The sequence below is a fragment of the Dipodomys merriami genome, unplaced genomic scaffold, assembly GCF_024711535.1.
Source record: "Dipodomys merriami isolate MVZ:Mamm:240054 unplaced genomic scaffold, mDipMer1.0.p SCAF_14, whole genome shotgun sequence".
Classification (NCBI taxonomy): domain Eukaryota; kingdom Metazoa; phylum Chordata; class Mammalia; order Rodentia; family Heteromyidae; genus Dipodomys; species Dipodomys merriami.
The window spans coordinates 41,232,407-41,259,459 of record NW_027202715.1 but is presented as its reverse complement, the minus strand read 5'-3'; the positions used below and the strand labels follow the sequence as shown (position 1 = coordinate 41,259,459).

The 27,053-nt window shown below is 39.7% G+C and overlaps 1 protein-coding gene and 1 pseudogene across 4 annotated transcripts; one reads left to right on the top strand and one right to left on the bottom strand.

Moving 5' to 3' along the window:
* Positions 1-1,508: 1,508 nt before the first annotated feature.
* On the bottom strand, positions 1,509-27,013 carry LOC138826210 (copper homeostasis protein cutC homolog). 4 transcript variants are annotated; one of them, XM_070021387.1, is made up of 9 exons: positions 26,845-27,013; positions 23,430-23,501; positions 21,141-21,200; positions 17,462-17,671; positions 16,071-16,106; positions 13,549-13,682; positions 8,947-8,974; positions 3,142-3,247; positions 1,509-2,000 (listed from the first exon to the last, which is right to left on the bottom strand). In XM_070021387.1, exons 1-9 carry the CDS (start codon positions 26,903-26,905, stop codon positions 1,886-1,888), a joined length of 822 nt encoding a protein of 273 aa, XP_069877488.1. In that variant the 5' UTR covers positions 26,906-27,013; the 3' UTR covers positions 1,509-1,885. The 4 variants fall into 4 exon arrangements, with proteins under 4 accessions (XP_069877488.1, XP_069877490.1, XP_069877491.1 ...); XM_070021389.1 differs by having other exon boundaries at positions 26,898-27,013; XM_070021390.1 differs by lacking the exon at positions 26,845-27,013 and adding an exon at positions 26,422-26,586.
* On the top strand, positions 18,261-18,924 carry LOC138825811 (ran-specific GTPase-activating protein pseudogene; annotated as a pseudogene).
* Positions 27,014-27,053: the final 40 nt, after the last annotated feature.

Here is a 27,053-nt window from a genome sequence, read left to right as displayed (position 1 = left end):
GTGGTAGAGTGCTAGCCTTGAGCTGAAGAGCTGAGGGACAGCGCCCAGGCCCAGAGTTCAGGCCCACGACTGGACCCAAAAAAAAACAAAAATAAAAACAAAAACTTGTTGTTTGGGGACACATTTGAGTGGTAATTTACAAAAGCAGTTTGATATTCTAAAAGCCCTTATTTTACTTAAGGGTATCAATCTATAATTATTAATCTTAATTATATTATGAAGAGTATAGTCATCCAACAGCAAGTACAATGCTAGGTATATACATTTGGGCTTAAATAAAATATGCCATTCTCGTAATCATTATTTTTGACATGAGTGACAACTGCGTTGTTAACGTAAGAAGAGACTGTTGTTGTTGTTTTTGTCGGTCGTGGGGCTTGAACTCTGGGCTTGGGGCGCTCTTCAGCTCAAGGCGAGTGCTCTACCACCTGAGCCACAGCGCCACTTCTGGTTTTCTAGCAGTTTATTGGAGATAAGAGTCTAATGGACTTTCCTGCCAGGGCTGGCTTTGAACCCTGATCTTCAGATCTCAGCCACCTTAGTAGCTAGGATTACAGACATGAACCACTGGCACCCAGATTCTTTTTTTTTTTTATTGGGGGGGAGGGTCCGGTCGTGGGGCCTGAACTCTGGGCCTGGGCACTGTCCCTCAGCTCTTCAGCTCAAGGCTAGCACTCTACCACTTGAGCTACAATGCCACTTCTGGCTTTTTTCTTTTTGCTTATGTGGTGCTGAGAAATCGAACCCAGGGCCTCAGGCATGCAAGGCAAGCGCTCTACCACTGAGCCACCTTCCCAGCCTGAGAGATTCTTTTTTTTAGCTTATAAAGGGACCTTTGTGAATAAGTTGAAAGACAACCAAACAGATGACTCATTTATAGGTACCCTATCTTCACAAAAGCAGTAATCGACTTGAGCAATTTCACAGTATAAAGTACATTCTCTAAGAATCTAGCTGGACTCTAAGTGATTTAAGCAATATATGAGATTTAGAAGTTTTTTAACTCAGTCAAAGCCAAGAGACTTACTAGTGAGGTATTTTTTTTCCCCCAAAGACAGGATATCTTTTCCAACTGACTGATATATGTACAGCTTTGGAAGTAATAACGCTTATGAAGAAGGTTGCTAAGAAACCTTGACAGCAACTCCTAGATTAGAAATGAGTCATTTTCCGATTGTAGTAGACCTTCAATAAAGACTATGCCCAAATCAAAGTGGCTTGGATAAAAACATTTGTTGGTTTGAAGTAAATCACCTCATACTTAGATTTTTGGCTCCTGTGTTGTCAGCATAGTTGATCATAGCTTCTGATAACATAAAATCCTAAGAAGTGCCCAAGTGTAGGAATTTTATACTGTACCAGTTCACTCTGTGATTTTCACACCTTTTCCAAAGCAATGCAACCCAAGGAGCACATAAAAAAGAGATACTACAGATAAAAGCAAAATGAAATACAATCTTCCTTTCATACTTAGCTACAGACTATAACTAGTATAAAAGAGACATATAACAACAGAATGAAATTTTTTATTTTACAAATGAAAAGACAAAATCCTACTATTGAGTTGACACTGAAACCACACTCTGAATTTAGACCTTGCAGTTCAATTTTCTCCATTCATTAACCAATCCTTTGAAAAGGAAGCCTCTCTCTGTGGCAGAAGCACAGACTACATTTAACCATGATGATGACAATAGTGGCTGACAAGACTAAGCAAACGCAGTGACCATATCTGTTTCAATTTTTCTTCTTAGAATCATTCTCCGTGAACAAGTGAAACTTAAAGACTGTCTTAGTAAGAGAAGATTAAAGCTATGTCACAGAGTACAGCTGATTATACTTCTGCCTTCATTGTACAATATCCATGTCTCTTGGAGAGGTCTCACTAAACCAGGATATTCTTTGCAATAGCATTCAACGTCCTTACTTTGGTTACATCTGTTACCTTCAGAGAATATTCTGAATTAGTAAGTGAGGCTCCCATGACAACAGAGGAATTTCTGCAATACAGAAAAAAAAATAAATGAACAGATAATTACATAAGCTGTTAAATGAGCCCTCCCATGGTACTTTACTCTATAGACTGTTCTATAGTAGGGAAAGGTTGAAGACTCAGGACTGCTGTATCTCATAATTTTATTAACTAATTAGTTGAAATATCTAGTAGCTGAATCTACCAGGCAGTACAGTTGATTTTATATCTGGAAATGTAAGTTTTAAGGCTCTTTCTTTTTTACATAATATTTTCCCCAACTTATAAGTAGAAAGATTCAACTATTAAATTATAGGAATTCTCTCAAGTTTTAAAAGAAAACTTCAATTCCATAATTGTTATGTAATTTCAAACTAACTATAAGTAAAGGGCAAAAGTGAGGGAATACTGACTAAATATTAATGGCAGAGCAATAAAAATGGCTAGAACTCTTCCATCTTTATATGTTATTAGCTTTGGTAAAGAAAGCCTACGGGGTGCTGGGAAGGTGGCTCAGTGGTAGAGCGCTTGCTTTGCATGCATGAGGCCCTGGGTTGATTCCCCAGCACCACATAAGCAAAAAAAAAAAAAAAAGCCAGAAGTGGTGCTGTAGCTCAAGTGGAAGAGCGCTAGACTTGAGCTGAAGAGCTGAGGGACATTGCCCAGGCCCATAGTTCAGGCCCCACAACTGGACCCAAAAAAAAAAAAAAAAAAAAGCCTAGGGGAAAAGGAAATTGTTATTATAACTAGTTTGAAGTTTAAAATAATATATTTATCTACTAGTTTATTATTAACTACCCTAAGTTTAATAATGCTTAAATTAAGCAATCAGCTCTACTGAATGAACAAAGTCTGTGGAAGCATCACTAACCATAATAGCATTGGTGGTGGTAATGGCTGACAAGATTAAACCAAGAATAATTAAACATTTGCCTACATTCAGAAGATCCTGCTTATTTAAGACAGAATAAAAACCATTTTCAACGGAAAAAAATGACTACAGTACCTAGATACTAATCACAACACTCTACTCACTGCATTAACTGTAACTAAGTTTTCTTAAAGATGATTCTCTGTACATCACCTTTATGATAACAATTAAAAAATTAAAAGAATGAAGTAAAGATTAGCTTATCCCTTCTTGTATGAGTCAAAGAATACATGTTTACCGAAACTTCATTCCAGAGTCTCTGGAAGACCGAGCAGAACAGTGGAATTCTGTAGCACCTGAACCCTCAAGGATCCTTTGCAGATTTCTGTCTGTTATGCCACCTCCTATTGAAAAAAACAAGTAATACATGAAGAGAAAGAAAAAGCTCACATAAAATTTAAGTAAGATTAACTGCTCATTCTACTTGAAATCTCCATTCTGAATTTTTTTTTATTGAATTACTCTCTCCCTTAGAATGGGATCAGGAAATAATTTAAAAGTCTATACTACACACTCTATATACTACAGATTGTTAAGGACATAGTACCTATATGACAGAATCTCTTACATGCATTTGATTAACAATGCTACACATTATTAGCTGGGCACTGGTGACTCTTGCCTATAACTCTAGCTACTGGAGAGGCTGATTTGGGAGAACTGAAGTTTGAGGCCAGCCTGGGCAGAAACGTTTCCCAAGATTCCTTAACAGAGAGCTAGATGCAGTGGCTAGAACCTGTTACCTAGCTAAAATGGGAAGCCTATCACAGAAAGGTCTTGCCCAGGCATGCAACTGGGCAGGAAGTAAGACTCTATGTCAAAAATAACCAGCAGAAAATAAGGATGAGGTACGGCTCAGTAGCAAAAGTACTCTGCCTTGCAAGTGCAAGTCCCAAAGTTTAAATTCTAAATACCATAAAAAGGCTCCATGTTACTGACTTTAAATTATAAAAAACAAACAAATTATTCAATGTTTCATCCCTGCTCTCCTTTCAATTTAGGCAAAATCCAACTAAAATGAAAGTCAAGGGCAAGTTTGAAGAAAAGCCTGCAAAAGCACCTCAGAGACCTATCTGAAAGAGAATCTGAAAGGTTCTTTCCAACCTTGGTTTGAAAAGAATGCTGACTTGCTAGAATGAGGATAAGTAGTGATTACAGTTCATTCACAACAACATCAACTTTGTTTTTCTTTCATAGAAGAATCTGATTTTAAAACTACACAATGACTGGTATGGCCATACACACTGTAACCTGAAATGGAAACTGGAAGGATCAAGGCAAGCATAGGTAAATAATTAGCTAGACTCCATCTGAACAAACCAACCAAGGCATGTTGATAACGTGCCTGACACAATCCCAGTTATGTCGGAGGCACAGGCAGTGGGATCTGACTTGAAGCCAGATTGGGTGAAGAGCCTAAGATCCTACTACAAACAAACAAATAAATAAAGCAAAAAGTATTCAAGTGGTAAATAATTTGCCTACCAACCATGAGGCCTTGAGTTCAAACTCCATGCCACCAAAAACCCCAAAATTCACACAACCACGTAATTCATTTATGTTGACATTTGTTGTATACAAAATTTTTAATATGTTTTATGATAATCATTCTGAATTCTATCCGTTATTATAAATATAAAGTTGGTTTATTCATCTTTATATCCTTACCTCCTAATATAGGAGATTTATTGAACACATATTTGTAAATGGTACTAGTCATGTATTTTGTACCTTAAACTATTCAGAAAGTTACTGACATAACTAGTTTTTAGTTATCTTCTTTGATACACAGGTAACACATTATTTTCCATACACAAATTAATATAGCTTGACAGTTAAAAAGGACCTCAAAAACCAATGTATGCAATATTCCTCTATTCTATTTCTCTATCTATCTGTCTGTCTGTCTGTGTCTATGTATGTATCAATCATCTGCCCATGTACATATGTGTCAATCAGATCTCTCTTTCTCTCTCTCTCTCTCTTCTCTCTATCTCTGGTACTGGGATTTGAACTTAAGGCCTCAGACTTGCTAGGCTGATGTACTACAATTCAAGTAAGCTATACTCCAGTAGGGCTTTTTGCTGGCTATTTTAGAGATGGAGTCTAACAAACTTTACCTGGGCTGGTATAGAACATCAGTTCTCCAGATCTTAGCCTCCTGAATGACTATAATTATAGGCATGAGCTATCAGTGCCCAGATCTGTTTTATTTTTTTGAGACATGGTCTTGCTTTGTTGTCAAGGCTGGCCCCTGAATTCATGATCTTCCTACCTGAGTCTCCCAAGTAAGTGGGATTACTGGCAAGTGTCACCTTGCCCAGCTCTCAGTATTTCTCTCTTTACAGAAACCAGAGCTTATATATGCTGTATTTATGCTTTATTATAAAAGGCTCCTAGAAGGCAATTACTATATTTATCTTTATCAATGCTAAATGTTCATTTAGATAGACTGAGATAGGTTTTTTTCTTGTTGGTACTTACTTACATGAAATTGCAATAATTTAAATAGAAATCTAGTCTGGGAGCTCTTCAAGCAGGATTATTTTCACATCTACCATATTTTATATGCATATATACATATACATATATATACATATAATTGACATGCAATTAACACTTGCTTGGCATGTGTTTTTGCCTATTTGTGCCAAGCCTGATCATTAAGTATGTCAATTCTTGAGAAATAGTTTTTTCTGTAAATCTGAATTCCAAATAATGCCTTGTACATAGTAGGTAAGTTGTTATTAAGTAAAGGTACTCTTAAAAGTGAACAACTGAGCCAGACGCTGGTGGCTCATGCCACCTAGCTACTCAGGAGGCTGAGATCTGAGGATTGCTGTTCAAAGCCAGCCTGAGCAGGAACTTCCATGAGACTCTTATCTCCAATATACCAGAAAACCAGAAGTGGCCCTGTGGCTCAAGTGATAAAGACACTAGCCTTGAGCTGAAGAACTGAGGGACAGCACCAAGGCCCAGAGTTCAAGCCCCATGACTGACAAAAGAAAAAATAAAAGCGAACAATTGGCCAGGTGCTGGTGGCTCATGCCAGTAATCCTAGCTATTCAAGAGGCTGAAATCTGAGGACTGAGGTTAGGAGCCAGCCAAGGCAGGAAAGTCTGTGAGACTCTTATCTCCAATTAACTACTAGAAAACTGGAAGTGGTACTGTGGCTCAAAGTGGTAGAGCACTAGCCTTAAGTAAAAAAGCTCAGAGACAGTGCCCAGGCCCTAAGCTCAAGCCCCCAAGACCCACCAAAAGGAAACAAAAAAAAAAGGAACAACTGACCTTGTCACAGATGGTGCCTGTAATTCTAATTACTCAAAAGGCTGAGCTACAAGGAAAGTGGTTTGAAGCCAGCCCTTGCAGGAAAGTACATGAGATTCTTGCCTACAATTAACCACCAAAAAGCTAGAAGTAGAGCTGTGGCTCAAGTGGAAGGGCATTAACCCCTGAGCACCAAAGCTCATGGACAGCACAGCACCCAGGCCTTGAGTTCAAGCCCCAGGCCTGGCACAATGGCACATGAGCGCGCACACTCTCTCTCTCACACACACACACAACACACAAAAGGGAACAACTGTGAGCCAGGCACTGATGGCTCACATCTGTAATCCTAGCTATTCAGGAGGCTGTGAGGACCACAGTTCAAAGCTAGCCTGGGTAGAAAAGTTTGTGAGACTATTATCTTCAACTAACCACCAAAAAAGCTGGGAATTGGAGCTGTGGCTCAAGAGGGTAGTGCAGCTCAGGGGCAGTATCCAGTTAGGCCCTGAGTTAAGTCACAGAACCAGTTCAAAAGAAGAAAGAAAAAAAGTGAATAATTGTTTACTTCTGAGTACTATTTAGTCTCAAAAGCATCAAGATCTCTATCTTCCTTGATTACTCTATAAAGAGCTTCAATTTAATAAATAATATTTACTTGTACTTCAAAGACAGTTACCCTGTACCTGGCCTCTCTTAAAAAGCTGGCCTCTGTCTGGCTATCATCACTTTGAACCGTGGTCAGTGTTGGCATCTTTGATAGTGAGGTAAACTAAAAACTGCTTTTGATATAATCTGAAGTCCAGAGAATCACCCATTATCCTTACCTGCACATTAAGTAGAATTTAATCAAACCATATGATCTAACTACCGTTTAAAGGAAAGAGGTCAGAGGAACAAGCTGAACAAAATAAAATCTAATAAATCCAGAAAGTATGTCATTCTCTAGTGTAAGTAATCCAAACTTCTTAAATGTCATTCTTCAAAGCAAGAAACAGAAAAGGTAAAACTTCTACATTAAAAGACACTAAGGGGCTGGGAAGGTGGTTCAGTGGTAGAGTGCTTAACTTGCATGCATGAAGCCCTGGGTTCAATTCCTCAACACCACATAAGTAGAAAAAGCCAGAACTGGCACTGTGGCTCAAGTGGTAGAGCTCTAGCTTTGTGCAGAAGAGCTGAGGGACAGTGCCCAAGCCCAGAGAAATAACCATATAAAGTGTGTGTGTGTGTGTGTGTGTGTGTGTGTGTGTGTGTGTGTATGTGTGTGTGTGTGTGTGTGTGCGTACACGTACCAGTGTGGCTCAAGTGGTAGAACTCTAGCTTTGAGCTGAGGAACAGCACCCAAGCCCAGAGTTCAGGCCCCATGATTGGCAAAAAAAAACATTAAGAAAAATAACCATATAAAATGGTGTGTGTGTGTGTGTGTGTGTGTGTGTGTTTGTGTGTGTGTGTGCGTGCATGTACCAGTCCTGGGACTTGAACTCAGGGTCTGGGTCCTATCCCTGAGCTTTTTTGCTCACCACTTGCTCTACTACTTGAGCCACAGTTCTGATTCTGGCTTTTTTGGTGCTTAATTGCTTAACTGATATCTAAAGTCTCATGGACTTTCCTGCCTGGACTGGTTTTGAGCCAAGATCCTCAGGTCTCAGTATTTTGAATAGCTCGGATTATGGGCATGAGCCACAAGTGCCTGGCAAAATGCTTGCTTCTTAGTTGCACATATTTAACTATGAAAAATCTTTTGGGAACAACTGGAGAAGTGTGAACTGGGTATTAAATTATTATTAAAGGAATTAGTATTTTGATAAACATGAAAATGATATAGTGATTATTTTTAGAGATGCAGAAAGACAAAATTTAAAATATCTTTGGATTAAAATATGAGACTAATGTGGCAAAATGATAAATAGAGGGAATGAGCATATGACCACTCATTATATAATTGCTACTTTTCTCTTCTTTTTTGTAGGTCATAGGGCTTGAACTCTGGGCCTGGCGCTGTCCCTCAGCTCTTCAGCTCAAGGCTAGTGCTCTACCACTTGAGCCCCAGTGCTACTTCAGGTTTTCTGAGTGGTTTATTGGAGATAAGAGTCTCACAACCTTTCCTGCCCAGGCTGGCTTTGAATTGCGATCCTCAGATCTCAGCCTCCTGAGTAGCTAGCAGTACAGGCATTAGCCACCATGCCCCGCTTACCTGCTACTTTTTATGTTTGAGGAAATAATAGAAAAAATTAAGACTGCCTTATATTTGTCTCACTGAGTCAGGGCTGCCACATCCAATTTAAAAACTGTCTGTTCAGTTCATTTCTAATGAGTCATTATGTACTTCTTGAACCACAGCGCCACTTCTGGTTTTTTTCTTTTTTGCTTATGTGGTGCTGAGGAATCGAACCCAGGGCCTCATGCATGCAAGGTAAGCACTCTACCACTGAGCCACCTTCCCAGCCCACATGTATATTCTTTAACACAGTAAAGCATCAAACTTGGTGTGCCTCAGTAGAGATGAACATCCAAGCTCATATTTTCTTTTTGTCAAGCTCATTGTTTATACTATGAGAAAATAAACATGGAGAAATTCCAATCTGAATCTACTTCCTTCTCAGCTCTTCGGAACTAATCAAATTTTAAATTCTAGCACAGATCTCCTAATATTAAACATCTGAATCAAACTATATATATTTTTCTTATATCCTAATACTTTTTCCCATGTTTTCCTGCCTCCTTTGCTCTTCTTCTAACTATTGTTCAGTATTATGCTAACAAATGGAGAGATAAATACCTGGCATTACCACAATCCTGCCTTTTGCCTGAAAAAAGAAAGAAAAAGCAAGTTTTATTATCTTTCTCATAACTGGGATAAGGCAGTTAGAAATGATTTTAAATGTATTAAATTTTTTTAAGTACTGATTTTTTTTTTTTGCCAATCCTTCTGGCACTGTGGCTCAAGTGGTAGAGTGCTAGTGGTCAACAAAAGAAGCTCAGTGCCACTACTGGCCTTTTCTGTTTATGTGGCACTGAGGAATTGAACTCAGGGCGCTTCATGCATGCTAGGCAAGTACTCTACCACTAAGCCACATTCTCAGCTTTTATATCTAATTTTTAAAAGATCCTCTCTATTTGGGGACAGAGTTTTGGGAAAGATGTCCAGCATAGTAACTTTTTATCCAGATATATATATATATATATATATGTCCTTAGACTCTCATTTTGCTTTGGAATTTAAATTATTGTAATCAACAGTATTTAAAGATGTAAAAGTCCAGAAGGAAACATGTTTTTTTTTCCTTTTGGCTTTTCCAAGTCTGAGTTCTTATTTTGCAATGGTATATAAATTGCTGAATTTTAAAAAAGATTTTAGCAGCAAAGAAAGAGAGAAATACACTCAAATATTTTATTCTCAATTACATTCCCTAGTTTATCATACCAATTAAACAAAACCATGCCTTTAATTGGGGCTATAGAAATTGATTTAATTTCTGGAAATTCTAGAAGATAGAGATTGAAATTCTTATAAAAGTATTTTTTCTTCCAACTGTTGTCCTAAGGGCCTATTTATCTTTCTAGGAAGGCATTTCCCCCCTCATCCTTACATAGTATATAAGCCCAAAATTCTAACCATCCTTTTGAGTCAAATTTCTGTGTATGCATATAAGATTGTATATACTTATATATACAATGAAGGTCTGTGTCTTTCTCCTGCAAGAACATCTTTTGTCATTTTTATTTACAGGCCTCTAGGAACAAACCATAGGAATGTAGAAGAATCTTATTTTCTTTTTTGACATGGTGAACGAGAAATTATTATTCTCATGGAGTTCACACGATTATGGCAGACAGACAATAATAGGTATATTTAATAAAATTCCAGATAGTAATAAGTACAACGAAAAAAACTAAAGCAACTAACAGTGAAACAGAGAAGGGGCTATTTCATAGAATTTAATACTTGTTAGAAATGTTAAGTAGAACAAAGATGGTTCACATTCTCAAGCGTGTAAAAGCAAATCATCCGTAGAACAAAAACTAATATCAACATAGTTGAAACAATTTTAGAAGAGGGAAAAAGTCACATTTACTTATTGCTCCCAAAGAAAGGTGTTCCAAAATGTAGACAAATGGTATTTTGAAAAGATAAGCTCTGGAAGTGGCGCTGTAGCTCAAGTGGTAGAGCGCTCGCCTTGAGCTGAAGAGCTGAGGGACAGCGCCCAGGCCCAGAGTTCAAGCCCCACGACCAACCAAAAAAAAAAAAAAAAAAGAAAAGATAAGCTCTATCAATTATTACTGTATCACTTTTTTTTGCTTTTCATAAAAGATTTAGAATTATATGTTTACCTAAAATGACCAAAGTGATTGAACAGTATGTTTAAAACACCTAAGTGTCTTAGGTGTTAGGTTTGAGTATGAAATGTTCCTTACAAGTTTACTTTATTAACCGGGTTGATTTTCAGCAGATGAGTTTTTAGCTCCTCATGATTGAATCATAAGGGGCATGGATTAATCCATTGATAGGTTCAAAATATGAATAGATTATTGTGAGGTAGTAGATCTGTGGAAGGTGGGGCCTGGCTGGAGGCAGTAGGTGACTGCGCATATATTCTAGGCGATTCTTTCTTGCTGTGGTCTCTTCCTGTTACCCTTTTCTATGCTTCCTCTCCACCATGAGATGAGTAACCTCTGCCACAGGATATTCTACATTACCACGGATTTATAAGCAATGGAGCTAAAGATTAGGGACTAAGACCTCTGAAACTATGGGCCAAAATAAATAATCCCTCCCTTGAAATTGTGACGTATCATGAAAATGGGAATAATATGCCTTGCAATATATGTACTATTGTCATTTAATTTTGTAGTTGAGTAAAATTACTAGCAAACTGGTATTTAAACCTGAATTCCAATCCCAAACCCTATGCTTTAACTAGTATATTATAACACTACTGACTTTAAGAAATAAAGTCATTATATGAAAAAATTTAATGCAGCTCTTCCTATCAACCAATGATTAACATATAAGCTGTTAGGGACAACTTATAAGATGCTTTTGTTCCATCTTATGAATTGACTAAAAGTCTCAACTTTGATTCTGTGCTCTTTGATCTGAGGTATTATTCTCTGCTACAGTCAACTTTGTAATCACCATGGGCTCTAAGAAAGACCACATTCACAAAAAAGCAATCTGTATGAAAGGCAAATTGCCTCTCAAACAGGCAATGTCATATCATGTTAAAGCAAGTAACCCAAAACTCAGGAAATCACCTTGTTCCTATTCTGTTCTAGTAATAAAGTAGTAACTTCTTCAGAACTCCTCTAGAGCCAGAGACCGAGCTAATGGTCAAGTCGGGACTGTTTTAACTATGCCCCAATTCTCCCTTTTTTAACTTGAAGCCAATGTCTATACCTGTAAAGAAGGCTGACATGTATTGAAGCACTACAGTCCCATGACTGCTATGTAATAAATTTTTCTCTGCCTTTCACTATCTCTTTATCTGACATAAGGGGGAGTGGCTAGACTTAATTTGAGACTCCTGGACTTTGGGCCTGAGGTCTAAAAGACAAGTACAACACAAAGATAGTTCCTAATGTAAAACATACCTATGGAAAGTACATCTATTCTCTACTGCTTAGGTGGTGGTAAACTTTTAAACCTGTAAACCTGATTACCAACATTTTAGGCTTCTCAAGTGTACCAAGGATTAAATATTTATTTTATTCTAGACCTTTACTTATTTTTTCTATATTTATTCTACAGGAACAATTTCCTCATTCTCTTGATCTTCTGCTTTTATTTGGCAACTTCCAACAATTCTTCAAGTGAGTAAAACATTATTGTTTAGATGTCTTTTCTTCTGCAAACGTTTCTCTATTTCCAACTTCCATTTCTCTAAATCTGGTGTTAATTCCTCTTCAGCATGTCCCCACAGTACCTTCTTAATTTATAGTACTCTATTGAAATATAGCTGTTATGAATTAGATTGTAATGGTAGTGACTATACATGTACATATGCACTTTTATACTCCTTGGTCATCATAGTATAAATACTCTGCACCTAATATATACTACATATTTTATGGTTTTTTTTTTTTTTTTTTTTTTTTTTTGGTCGGTTGTGGGGCTTGAACTCTGGGCCTGGGTGCTGTCCCTCAGCTCTTCAGCTCAAGGCGAGCGCTCTACCACTTGAGCTACAGCGCCACTTCCAGTTTTCTGGTGGTTTATTGGAGATAGGAGTCTCATAGTCTCTCCTGCCCGGGCTGGCTTTGAACCTCGATCCTCAGATCTCAGCCTCCTGAGTAGCTAGGATTACAGGCGTGAGCCACCAGCGCCCGGCCTATACTACATATTTTAAAAATCAGCAAGTTCCAGAATATCAAAGTCACAGCAGATCACATACAAGTTACCTTCATGGCTATCAAAAGCCAATATGAGAATGCTTAGTAGTATTACTAATAAAAGTAGTAATAACATAGAAACTAGCATGCATCAATACCTATGCCAAGCACTGAGCTTAAGGTTTTATCTAGTTCTCTTTTAGTTCTTAGAAAAACCTTATGAGGGGAGAATTAAATTCATCTGAATTTCACACAGGAAAAAACAGAGACTTAAAGATTACTAACTAATCAACTTTATGTAGTAAATAAATGTCAAACCTGAGTCTCAAATACAGAGTTCATGTATTTCAGTGTTGGTACTCTAACTTAGAATACCTCTGAACTGGGCTGGGAAGGTGGCTCAGTGGTAGAGCACTTGCCTTGCATGCCTGAGGCCCTGGGTTCGATTCCTCAGCACCACATAAGCAAAAAGAAAAAAGCTGGAAGTGGTGCTGTGGCTCAAGTGGTAGAGCGCTAGCCTTGAGCTAAAGAGCTGAGGGACAGCGCCCAGGCCCAGAGTTCAGGCCCCACAACTGGACCCAAAAAAAAAAGGAATACCTCTGAACTGGTCAGAAAAAACAGACTTGCTTCAATTATAAAGTCTTCCCTGATTGCTCTACCAATGATACTAGCTCGTCAGAACTCATACAAGAAAAAAATATATTGACATATGGAGAAAAATGCAAATATAATTTTAGTTTTGGAATGTGCCCGTGGATGATAAGTATTGTATAAATCTTGTACAGCATCCCCTAAATCATATATAGTATGATAATGAAACAATGTGGCTTACAAAGAGGCAACGCTAATGGAAAAGGTAAAGCTTGCTGTTTTTATCCAAGTTAGATCAAATCCTTAGGCATTGTGTAATTTGACCTGAAGAGCTTTGACTATTAAAAACACTCATAAAAGAAATAAATGCATCACTGTTTGCTTTTTTTCTATAGTAATCATAAAGTAAATAATAGTTTCACAAAGAGTAGCCAACAGAGTTAAGAAGAAGAAATGGTTGTACCTGGTCTATGAGTCGTTTTATTACTGGCAGCCCTTCTAGTGCTGAACTATCACATCCACTAGTCAATACTCGTTCAAATCCCAGGTTTAAAAGGGTTTCTAGAGCTGCCACTGGATCAGGAACCATGTCAAAGGCTGAAAGAAATAAGATTGATTTGATTTTTGAACAAAAATTTTCTAGTTCATTTTTTTCTAAAATTTATTAGAGAGAGAGAGAGAGAGAGAGAGAGAGAAAGAGAGAGAAAGAGAGAGAGAGAGTGAAAGAGATAGAAAGAGAGCGTCTTCTCCTAGATTTAGTTCATACAAGAACCAACTGGAAAATATTCAGAAATTTTACAAATCATTTTTCATCCATTGGCATCTTAAAACTGACTTAGCCAAGTGAGAGACTTTAAACCACAGAAATTATAATACAAATTATGACTCTTTTTCCCAAGAGCCATTTTACTAGCACATCAGTCTTCATACTACTAGCATTATAAATAATCGTTTTATTAGCACACATTTTAGTAGGTATAGTTACTTTAAAAATGCTAATGACTAAGGAGGGTGAGATCCAGAGATTCATTAATCAAAGCTAGACTGGGCAGAAAAAAAGAATGTAAGTGGTAGAGTACTAGCTAAGCAAGGAAGCCACGCAAGTGAGAGGACCTGAGTTATACCCCAGTGTCACCAAAAGAAAAAAAAAAAAGAGAAAAATGGCCTTCTGCTTTTGTTCTCAGCACTGCTATATTACAAAATTCAAATTCAGGGTAGATTAGATGCTAGTGGTCTTCTGGGACAGATCTCTTTTGTTGCACTTTAGAGTATGCATGCAGAAAATTCTACCATAGAGGCTTTCCCTTTGTCAGTGGCAGCACTTTCTTACCAGTGACTACATATGCTACCTCATTGAATAAATGGGTGGAAAACAAGTAGAATCTAGAACAATGTAAAATTGTATTAATTTTGAAACATGAAAATATTTTGTTGAGACTAAGTAGATGAAAAAAAAAAATTTGAATGCATTTGTTAGTTTAAGAACAGAAAAGACCAGTCTATAACTAAAAACTTTTTTGATGTGTGGCTAGATTTAGGATGCCAAATTTTATGCAACATACCATTTTTTCATTACTGCTAGCATATAGAAAGCACTGCTAAGATCAAATCAAAGAGAACAGGTTTTTTTTTTTTTTTGGTGTGTGTGTGTGTGTGTGTGTGTGTGTGTGTGTGTGTGTGTGTGTGTGTGTGTGTGTGTGTGTGTGTGTGTGTGTGTGTGTGTGTGTGTGTGTGATCTATTTCAAAAGAACAGTGTGTGTGTGTCTATTTCAAAAGAACATAGCTACCATACTTTATCTCTAATTTTTATACATGAGTTCAGCTACTCGGACTTACTTTCTCTTAGCCTATCTTTGAACACTTAGTTAAAAGGAGGAAAAACACTAAACTTCTGAAGCTTATCATCAACTTTTTAAAAAAGTTTTTTTAGTTAAAGACTCTTGTTTTTATTTGCAATGGCAGGTACATACCCTCTGAAGACAAAAGTGACACTTGTTCCTCAATTTTGCCAAGGCTGAGCCAAAGTGTATGGGAACTATAATCACCTGATTTATAGACAGGAACATTTCCTTATATAATTTGGGTAAGCTTCCAATCATGAAAAGTAATTCTGTATGGTAATTTAGAAAGTTAAGGATATTGAAATTTAATAGCACTTGTCAGTCATTGGTTCACTGAATATTTAACATTTCGTTCTTTTCCCCTTCCTAAAAATGCTCAGTTCTTCATATATCTACTGTCTCTTCCCAAAAGAACCCTCTACATGAGAAAGACGACCTTATCCCCTGGCACCAGGATCGACTGTGTCTGATACACATGAGGCAGTATGCACTATTTCACTAGCCAAAGTAATTTATTCTTTTTTTTTGTTGTTTTTGTTTTTGTTTTTGTTTTTTTTTGGGTCCAGTCGTGGGGCCTGAACTCTGGGCCTTGGCGCTGTCCCTCAGCTCTTCAGCTCAAGGCTAGCGCTCTGCACTTGAGCCACAGCGCCACTTCTGGCTTTTTTCTTTTTGCTTATGTGGTGCTGAGGAATCGAACCCAGGGCTTCATGCATGCAAGGCAAGCGCTCTACCACTGAGCCACCTTCCCAGCCCAAGTAATTTATTCTTTTTAGGACTGCACCTAACCTAAGATGATCTGATTTAAGTGTATCTCAAGACTGTTAGTAGGATGAATACATACCCTTAAAGCAATGCTTACAGACACTCTATTATGTTCTACTACCATGGACTTTCAACAACTTTTCATAATTTTGCTTTCAAAATTTTTAGAAATTTATACTTCTCTAAGTAATTTTTTACCCCAAGATCTAAGAAATAGTGCTAACATTGCTAACTTTCTAAAGTTGTCAACTTTCTAAGTACTAGTTAACTTTCTAATGTGGTTAACTAGCATTAAACAGTATTCCATAGAAAGGTTGTGGAAGCTCGTGAAATTAGAAAACTGAAGCCATTCAATAGAACTTCTAAAATAAAAATGACTCACCTCGGTGGAAAGTGACTGGCAGAGGACGACAAATAGCTATAAAAAGTTACATAACAACATGAATGAAAAAGTCACGATTGGTTACTATAACTTTTAATAATTTTTTTCTAAGAAGTTCAAAAATCCTATCTTTCCATTAAACTTCAATTTTTATATAAAATTTAATCATCTTAAAAGTATTAGATAAAAATTACATAATCTCAGGCTGGGAATGTGGCTTGGCAGTAGAGTGCTTGCCTAGCATACATGAAGCCCTAGGTTCAATTCCTCAGTACCACATAAACAGAGAAAGCTGATGCCGGGCGCTGGTGGCTCACGCCCAATCCTAGCTACTCAGGAGGCTGAGATCTGAGGATCGCGGTTCAAAGCCAGCCCGGGCAGGAAAGACCCTGAGACTCCTATCTCCAATAAACCACCAGAAAACCGGAAGTGGTGCTATAGCTCAAGTGGTAGAGAGCTCGCCTTGAGCTGAAGAGCTGAGGAACAGCGCCCAGGCCCAGAGTTCAAGCCCCACGATTGACAAAAAAAAAAAAAAAAAAAAGCTGAAAGTGGTGCTGTGGCTCAAGTGGTAGAGTGCTAGCCTCGAGCACAGAAAGGCTCAAAGACAGTGCCCAAGGATCATAGTTTCAAGCCAGGCCCAATAGTAAGTCCATTAAGAGTCTTATTTCTAAGTAACCAGCAAAAAGCTGGAAGTAAAGGTGTGACTCAAATGGTAGAATGCTAGCCTTGAGTGAAGGGACAGGGCCTAGACCCTGAGTTCAAGCCCCAGTACTGGTACAAAAAAAAAAAGAAAAGAAAAGAAAGCAAAACAAAAAAGAGAAATACTTTAGCCTAGTAGTATAGAGTAATATAGGTAGCTTGTTTCTCTCCTCTCCAGCTTTACTGTCATCAACTGCAAAAGTTTTTGAAGTTTGGTACAGTGGTAAAGGGACCAAAGTAAATTTTCCTTTAGCCCTTGGAGAACAGTACTAAAACCTGATCTACAACACACATCTAAGTAACTACTGTTGAAGTGGAGCTGTGGCTCAAGTGGCAGAGTGTTCGCTTTGAGCTGAAGGGCTCAGGGACAGTGCCCAGGCCCAGAGTTCAAGGCCCACAACTGACAAATAAATAAATAAATAAATAAATAAATAAACTACTGTTTGGGGGGCTCACAATTTTTAATTTATTATTTGCAGTGCTGGGATTTGAACTCAGGGCCCTGAACTGCTAGGCAGGTGCTCTATAATCTAGTCACACCCCAGCCCTAAATAACAAATGTTTAAAATGGATAGGGTAGTAAAGTATCTGAACATATAACTGAAAAATCAATTCAATGATTATGTTTTTCTCTTATTGAGAACATAAATACAACCATCATTAGATGCTATATCTCAGATACAAAGTCTTACCCATAAGGGACATGCACAGCTCTTTGTCAATGTGTCCATCTTCAGTCAATGCCCCAAACACCAAACCATCAGCACCATAAAGCTTGGCAAGCCGAATGTCAGCCTTCATTACCTCAATTTCACGATCTGAATATAGAAAGTCACCTCCACGTGGCCGAATCATCACAAAAACTGGGATCTGAACACACTGTTTCACTACTTGAAGGACACCTATAAGAACAGAAAGCAGACTAAAATTCAAATGTGAGCTAAAAGCCCTAGGAAGTCAATACAATATTATGGGTCATATCCAGCTATTATCATGTAATATTTCCAAAAAAAGGAAGGGTTAATGGAGGAAACCAGAGAAAGATGACATAAAAGGAGGGGATTGAGAAGAAAAGTTTATGTACAATGTAAGACAAGTAATAAGAAAACCAAGGGCTGAAAATGTGGCTTAGTGGTAGAGTGTTTGCCTAGTATGCATGCTTGCCTAGTATGTTTATGTGGCATGGCTGCCACATAAACAGAAAAAGCCAGAAGTGGTGCTGTGGCTCAAGTGGTAGAATGAGCAAAAGAAGCTCAGGGACAGTGCCTAGGCTCTGAGTTCAAGCCCCAGGACTGGCAGAAAGGGAAAAAAGAAAAGAAAAGGAAAGAAAAGGAAAGGAAAGGAAAGAAAAGAAAAAAGAAAAGAAAAGAAAAGAAAAGGAAAGGAAAGAAAAGAAAAGAACGGTTAAAAAGAGTAATCTAGACCAGACAAGGAGGAAAGGAGCTACGACTAGTCGCCTAGAGGCCACAGAGACGCTGCCGCGGCGCCCCCATGGCGGCTACCAAGGACAGTCATGAGGATCATGATACCTCCACTGAGAATGCAGACGGCTCCAACCATGACCCCCAGTTTTAGCCAATAGTTTCTCTTCCTGAACAAGAAATTAAAACACTGGAGGAAGATGAAGAGGAACTCTTTAAAATGCGGGCCAAGCTATTTCGATTTGCTTCAGAGAATGACCTCCCAGAATGGAAGGAGCGAGGCACTGGTGATGTCAAGCTCCTGAAGCACAAGGAGAAAGGGACCATTCGCCTCCTCATGAGGAAGACAAGACCCTGAAGATATGCGCCAACCACTACATCGCGCCAATGATGGAGCTGAAGCCGAATGCTGGTAGTGACCGTGCCTGGGTCTGGAACACCCATGCCGACTTTGCTGATGAGTGCCCAAAGCCAGAGCTGCTCGCCATCCGCTTCCTAAATGCTGAGAATGCACAAAAATTCAAAACAAAGTTTGAAGAATGCAGGAAAGAGATTGAAGAGAGATATAAGAAAGCAGGACCAGGCAAAAATGATAATGCCGAAAAAGTAGCTGAAAAGCTGGAAGCTCTTTCTGTGAAGGAGGCTGGAGACAAGGTGGAAGAGAAATCGGAGGAGAAGCAATGAGTTAATCTTCCCTCCTTCTTTTCTTTTTCTTTCTCTTTCTCTTTTTTTAAAAAAATGTTTTGCCCTACCCTTCCTTTTCAGTTTCATTTTTAAATTCTGTTTTGTTTTTACAAGGGACTTTATATAAAGAACTGAATTCCAACATTCAAGTTTTTTTCTAAGTTTTTACCCTACTGAAGATGACTTCTGAAAATCCATTCCCCAGTCATGAAAATGTACTGTGCTAACTTTCTTTTCCATAGTGTAAACACTTATTTATAGTCACCAAAATAGTGAATAAAATTGCCTTTGAAAGCTGGAAACAAAAAAAAAAGAGTAATCTAGAAAATTAAAGGTAATTCAGGAGGCTGATAAAAGCACTTGTTGACAACAAAAGTCCTATGACTCAGAACCCTCTTAAGGATATGTGACATTTGAAAGTGTATTAACTACCAGGCTCAATGTCTGCCAGTATATGCCCCAAGATCCAGTTTCCCCTTTCTATTTTTTCTTTCTTAAAGATGCAGTCCAGAGTGTCCTAGAATTTGCTATGCAGATCAGGCAGGCCTTGACTCTCAATTCTATACCAGACTCCTGAATGTAGAATTTATGAAGTTTATGTTCCTTTTAAGGATAAAATATATAGCAAAACCTCTTTTTGAAAGAGATACATGGAGCTAAGGGTACAGCAAGCATGAGGCCTATGGGCCCTGGGTTTCATCCTCAGTACTAGAGAAAAAGAAGGGAAAAGTAAAGCTCTATTTGTGATGTTATGCATATATATGAACAAAAGTATTTACATATGACATGAAAAGCACTAGTTTAGAAGTTCAGTATAAGAAATATGACAGGCATCATTATTAGGTGCTTATCCAATGAGTTTTCTTCTTTTTTCCTCATTAAAATAGCCCCCATTTTGCGCAGGATAGCAATATGTCACTAACAAGCAATAAATCATGGTATTTGCTGAAAAATTGACTGTACTCAAATTTACAAATATGGTCTAGGAATTTTAGAATAGCTGGGGATTGCTTTCTTTTAATAAGAAGATTCTGAAGCGCGGTTCCACATACAAATCTTCTATATTACATAATGTTATCATCAATCTCAGATTATCATGTTTTAGGAGTGAAGAGTTCACATAGGGACTTCTGCATTTGGTGAGGACAGAGTAATAAGACTAGATTCATTTTTCCTTCCTACAATAACTAAAAATGGACAAAATATATAAAGAGATGGTTTGTAAGAATCTAGTCATCAAACAACAAAAGACAATGACCTATAAAATAAATGAGTGACAAAAAAAATAAATGAGTGAAGTGTGCTCTATAATTTCCAGGATACAATACAAAAATAGGAAACCTAGGTGGAGCCTGAAAAATTCCTTGATTTGAAGAGAGAAAGTTATGAGTCCAAGGTGGCTAGTAATAATTTTGCAAATTATTGCAAAAGAGAGTAACAACATGAGAAGAACATGAGCTCTGCAGATCTAGTCTGCATTAATATTCAACCGAATGTTGTGAACATGCAAAGAAACTACACAAGGCCAGAAAATAAATAATATACTGGTCATGCACCCAAGCCAGTTCTCACCAATTAAGCAGGAAAACTTCAAGAATCAGGCTTGCTAGAGGTGGGAGAAAGAAGGGGGAGAAAGAAGGAGAGGAAGAGAATGATGGTGTTGAGGTTTTGATTAGAATACATTGTATGTGTGGAAATGTCACAATAAAATTTCTCCTTGAATAGCTAGTATATGCTAAAAAGAAAAAAATGAAGATAATCCTGAGTGGGAATCTGTATACTATCTGTAAACAAAAATACCAAAAGGGCCAGGCCAGGGATTATAGGCTCATGCCTGTAATTCTAGCTATTTAGGAGGCTGAGATTTGAGGACTACATTCAAAGTTAGGCAAACAGGAAAGTTGGTTAGACTCTTATCTCCAATTAACCACCAAAAAGCCAGTGGTGGAGCTGTGGTGCAAGTGGCAGAACCTGGCCCTGAGCAAAAAAGCTTTGTGACAGTGCCCAGGCCCTGAGTTCAAGCCCAAGGAACAACACACAGGAAGGATGGAGGGAAGGAAGGGAGGGAAGGAGGGAGAGAGGGAAGGAGGGAGGGAAAGGGAAAGGGAAAGGGAAAGGAGGGAAGGAAGACAGGAAGAGGGAGGCATTTCGAATTAGTATAATATCCTTAACATTGACAGTAGTAAAAGATCCCAATTAAGCTGATAATCAAGTGCCCTCAGATTGTAAAACATCTATGAGAAATGTGTGAAAAATAAATACTTACCCATGCTGGGTGTGGTTCCTCCCTCCAATAAATCAGAACATAATTCAATCCTACTAGCACCTATGATAAAAAAAAAAAAAGCATTGCTCAACACAACTTTTTAAAAGTGCTTCTTAAATAGCAAACTGTTGATGTTTGTTTTTGAGGGTTTTGTCAGTTGTGGGGCTTGAACTCTGGGCATGTGTACTGTACCTGGGTTCTTTGGCTCAACGCCAGTACGGCACCACTTCTGGTTTTCTGGAGGTAAGAGTCTCACAGACTTTCCTACACAGGATAGCTTTGAACTGCAATCCTCAGATTGCAGTTGAGTAGCTAGGATTACAGGCGTGAGCCACTAGCACTGGTTTATCTTTTTTTTCAAATGTAGAAGAACCTTAAAAGTTGGCTAAGAGAAATGATAAAACTTTTCATCTCAACTGTATTCCACATTGTGCTACTGTGAAATTTGAGATAAATTAACCCAGTTCTCTTAGAATTTTGTACATATAGTTAACTAGTTATATGTACCAGTAGTACATAGCTGTAGTTCCAGTATCTGTCTTTCAGACTGCAGGTGTATTAGGTTGCTTGAAATTATCCCATAACCACTGATTTTACAGTTTCTAAAGTCTTATGAAAATGAAGGGTGACAAAGAAATGTGTCCAGCAAAGCTAAAAATATGCATTATGTGGCTCTTTGCCAAAAAAGTTTGCTGACCCCCTAATATACTTGAAAAATGGAATGATGGGTACATATGGGTTCATTTTATTTTTATAACTTTGTATGTTTAAATTTTTTCCAGAGAAAGAAATTAAAAATTTTTTGATCCTGAGATGATAAAAATGTCTATGCTTCCTACTAAAACAAGTTGAGGAATCTTTTTTGTTTTTTGTTTTTTTTGGGGTCTGGTCGTGGACCTGAACTCTGGGCCTGGGTGCTGTCCCTCAGCTTTTCAGCTCATTGCTAGCGCTTTATCACTTGAGCCACAGCGCCACTTCTGGCTTTTTTTTCTGCTTATGTGGTGCTGAGGAATTGAACCCAGGGCCTCATGCATGCAAGGCAAGTGCTCTACCACTGAGCCACCTTCCCAGCCCAAGTTGAGGAATCTTTAATTCCAACTTCTTACAAGGAGGCAGAAAATATTTCTCTCTAAAATTCTCCTTACTTTAATCTTGTTATTTTTAAGTAATTCCTTGCTAAAACTTTCAAAAATAAAATAAGTTTTATAAACAAGAAACCTTGGGGCAAAAGCAGGTAATATATAGACTTGGAATATAACGCTTTGTCTATCATATACATAAGGCCCTGCTTTCAATTCCTAACACTGAGAGAAAAATAATTAATTAAATGTGATTTTTTTTTTCAGTGTTGGGAACTGAACCCAATTTCATATAACCTGGGTCAAGAGCTCAATTGTGGGCTTCATACTCAGTCCTCATGAAACCATCTTTGTTCATTTGAAATGCATAAATTTTTGCTAAGTTCAATAAAATAATTGAATTATTAAGTATGCACTATTGTATGCACTTGTATCAAGATGTGAAATGCTTGGGAAAGGGAGAAATTAGGTCCCAATTTCCCGCTCTGTCATAGGGTCTTATTAGTGAACCCTAGGCTTGCCTAAAATTGGCTATGTAGTCCAGGCTGGCCTTGAACTGTTTTTTTCTATTTGGTGGTATTGGAGTTTGAAATCAGGGCCTTATACTAAACTTGGGTAGCACTGTAAAAGCATTCATTATCTATCAGTTGACTTGAGACTGTAATAAGGCCTTGAACTCTTTTTTTTTTTTTTTCTTTGTTGGTCATGGGGCTTGAACTCTGGGCCTGGGAGCTGTCCCTGAGCTCTTCAGCTCAAGGCAAGAACTCTACCACTTGAACCACAGCATCACTTCCAGTTTTCTGAGTGGTTTATTGGAGATAAGGGTCTCATGGCGTTTCCTGCCCAGGCTGACTTTGAACCGTGATCCTCAGATCTCAGCTTCCTGAGTAGCTAGGATTACAGGTGTGAGGCACAGGCGCCCAGCTCCTAGGTTCATTTTCATACTGTTAAAAGAGTTACTAAATTCTTTTTTTTTGGGGGGGGGGCCAGTTGTGGGGCCTGAACTCTGGGCCTGGGCACTGTCCCTCAGCTCTTCAGCTCAAGGCTAGCACTCTACCATTTGAGCCACAGCGCCACTTCGGGCTTTTTGTTTTTCTGCTTATGTGGTGCTGAGGAATCGAACCCAGGGCCTCATGCATGCAAGGCAAGCACTCTACCACTGAGCCACCTTCCCAGCCCAAGAGTTACTAAATTCTTTAATTTCTCTTACCTCCTCTTTCTGCATTCACAGCTGATTCAACTGAATCAACACACACTTCCATGAGAAACCCATTTGCTGCTCCTAAAATACATGAACAACAGACTTATGAAAGATATTCATAAAGAGTGATTTAGTCTAAGGCCCATTAAATATTATAATATTGCTGTCTCTGAACTGTGAAATAGACACAGACATATCCATAAGAAATCCAACTGAGGGCTAGGAAGGTGGCTCAGTAGTAGAGTGCTTGCCTTGCATGCATGAGGCCCTGGGCTCAATTCCTCAGCACCACATAAGCAGAAAAAGCCAGAAGTGTGCTGTGTCTCAAGAGGTAGAGTGCTAATCCTTGAGCTGAAGAGCTGAGGGACAGCGCCCAGGACCAGAGTTCAGGCCCCACAACTGGACGCCCACCCCACCCCCAAACAACAACAAAAAAAGAAATCCAACTGAGAAATGTAGAAAGAATGCTAATTTAATCTTTCTAAAACATAGACTTAATCATTTTTTCTCCGTTTTGGCTATATTGGGGACTAAACTCAGGGCCTCACACTTGCTGGACAGGCACTCTATCACTTGAGCCAACTGCTGGCACTGCCCCCACCCCGTCCCCCCGTCCTAGTCTTGGTTATTTGCAAAGGTAGTCTTGGTTATTTTCAAAGGAGTGTCTATCTCACAGAGGATGACAGACACAAGGCAATGTGCCCAACTATGGGTTGAGACATTCTTCTAACCTTTTGTCTAGACTACCCTTGAACCATGACCACCTGATATTTACCTCCTATAGACTTGAGATCCTCCTACATTTGGTTCAGCTCAATATTCGCAACTAAAAATACTGGATGCTTCTCAGTGCTTGTAGAATGTTTAAATGTTTAAACATTTAAGGAATATATGTTTAAAAGCTAAGTATGAACTTCAAATCCTGGACCTATCACTTATTTGTTCTGTGACCCTAGACAACTTACTTAAAGCAGGGTACTTTTTAGTTTTTACCTCACAGTAGTGAAGGTGATACGAGTAATCCATATTAAAGCTATGATGACTACTAGGCATTCAAAAAGTACTTATTATCATTAATAAATTACACATTTTTTCTCTATGTGCCTCGTTTCTTCAATCTCCATCCCTCTGTTGCTTACAACCTCTTTCCAGCTAACAAAATCTTTCTAGCTTCATGTTTAAATATGAAAAATTTGTCAAGTCACACTTTCAGGCCTTTTTCTCTCTTAAAGTAGGAGACTGTATCTCCCTCTTTTGCATTCATGGAACTCTTTTAACTGTTGTATATTCCTCTTAAAAAAAAACTTTCTCATTAAAACACTCATTACTTTCTATGACTTTTTTTTTTTTTTTGGTCCAGTCGTGGGGCCTGAACTCTGGGCCTGGGTGCTGTCCCTCAGCTCTTCAGCTCAAGGCTAGCGCTCTACCACTTGAGCCACAGCGCCACTTCCAGCTTGTTTTTTTTTCTGCTTATGTGGTGCTGAGGAATCAAACCCAGGGCCTCATGCATGCAAGGCAAGCGCTCTACCACTGAGCCACCTTCCCAGCCCCCTTTCTATGACTTTTTAAAAATTGTGATCTTCTAGATCTCAGGTCTCCCAACCAGGGAGGATTATAGGTGTGAGCACCTAGCATCTGCTTCTTTTCAGTTCCTAAGATCTTGATGTGAGAAATTTTTATCACCATTCATAAGCAGTCTATCATGTTACACAATAGCCACTCAAATTTTTATTTGCTAAAATCTGAATAATTACTAATTCATATATTGACACTAAAGAGTAAGATGTAGGGGCTGGGAAGGTGGCTCAGTGGTAGAGTGCTTGCCTTGCATGCATGAGGCCCTGGGTTCAATTCCTCAGCACCACATAAGCAAAAAGAAAAAAGCCGGAAGTGGCACTGTGGCTCAAGTGGTAGAGCTCTAGCCTTACAGCGCCCAGGCCCAGAGTTCAGGCCCCACAACCGGACCCCCCCCCCTAAAAAAAAAGAGTAAGATGTAGAGATGGGGATGTAGTTCAAGTGGTACTTATTTATCTAGGAAGCTCAACACCCTGAATTCAATCCTTGGTAATCTTCCCAGCCAAGAAAATGATCATACACGCACTTTTGAGTTTTTCCAGTAAGTAAAGCTTGTAACTTATTTTGGGTAGAGTGCTTGCCTCGCATGCATGAGGCCCTGGGTTCAATTCCTCAGCACCACATACACAGAAAAGGCCGGAAGTGGCATTGTGGCTCAAGTGGTAGAGCCACAGCCTTGAGCTGAAGAGCTCAGGGACAGTGCCCAGACCTAGAGTTTAAGCCCCAGCACCGACTCTCCCCCCCCCCCCCAAGAAAAAACTGAATAGCCGGGCGGCAGCGAATAAATCTCTAATTGTAACTACTCAGGAGGCTGAGGTGGCGGTTCAAAGCCAGCCTGTGCAGAAAAGTCCCCAGAGACCCTTTCCTCTAATGAACCACCAGAAAACCGGAAGTGAAGCTCTGGCTCTAAGTACTAGCCTGGAGCAGAAAAGCTCAGGGACAGAGCCCAGGCCTTGGGTTCAAGCCCCACGCCCAGAAAAGAAAAAATAAAGTAAAACAAAACAAAACAAAACCCACCTAACTGCATACTGCATGTGCAATGACTCCCTATTCCCCCATCAGTTTCTGGTAATGGTCATCACCGCTGCGTGGTGAAATTTGAGTTTCTCCTACCCAATGTGACTTTCGTAATGAAAAATAAAAGCTGGGCACCGGTGAGGGCACACGCCTGTAATCCTAGCTCTTCAGGATGAGGCTGGGCTCTCCAGCATTGCCCTCTGAAGCCAGCCTGGATGGAAAAGGCCGTGAGACTCTTATCTCCAATGAACCACCCAAAAGCCGAGAGCTGAGCGGTGGCTCAAGTGGTAGAGTGAAGTTAGCCTTGAATGAAAAACCCAAGCCGGGGCATGAGATCCCCGAGTTCGAGCTCTAGGTCCGGCACACGCGCGCGCACACCCCCTAAATAAATAAATAAACAAGAAAATACAAGAAAACTTGTCGAGAACTTGTGGTTGGAAGAACGCAGCTTTCCGCGAGAGGCTAGGAAGAGGAGGGCCCCGGCTGCTGTGGTCTGGGGCCTGCCGGGCTGGTCGGCGCCGGGGTTCTTCGGGAACAGCCCCGGCGTCGCAGCCGGAGGTGGCCGAGCGCTGGCCCCCCGGCCTCGGCCCGGGCCCCGCGCCGCTCAGGTCAGGCGTCCCCCGGCGAGGACGTCCCATCGCGGCCAGGGGGTGAGCCGCTCTCCCCGGGCGCGCGGGGCCGCGGGGCCCCCGACTCCCACCGGCGCCTCACGGCCCCGCTCCGCCCCGCACGCCCCCAAACGCGCAGCCGGTGGGGTCGTGAGGCGCCGAGGGAGAAGTCCCTGACAGGCCGGGTCCCACCCCGGCCCCGCCAACTTTCTTCCTCTCCGCACCGGTCTTCCCGGAGGACGTCCGCGTGAGTTTCCGCTCGCTGGAGGCCCCTTGCCTTTTCATGCTCCACGCCTCTCGCTGCGCCTTCGGTTTCCACTCAGAGCCCCGGCTCCTACGCGCGCGAGCGGAGAAGCGCGTTCCCAGCGGCGGCGCGCGCCCCTGCGCGTCCTCGACGCCCGACTTCCAGTAGCCACTCCCCCCCCTGCCCCCC

What these genes read in the sequence shown, in the direction of transcription:
- LOC138826210 (XM_070021387.1), bottom strand. Translation starts at nt 26,905, where the DNA reads ATGAAAAGGCAAGGGGCCTCCAGCGAGCGGAAACTCACGCGGACGTCC. An exon ending in AGGAACCACACCCAGCATGG is followed by an intron (nt 17,672 to 21,140) that starts GTAAGTATTTAT and finishes CTGTTCTTATAG; the next exon opens with GTGTCCTTCAAGTAGTGAAA. An exon ending in GACTCTGGAATGAAGTTTCG is followed by an intron (nt 2,001 to 3,141) that starts GTAAACATGTAT and finishes TCTGTATTGCAG; the next exon opens with AAATTCCTCTGTTGTCATGG.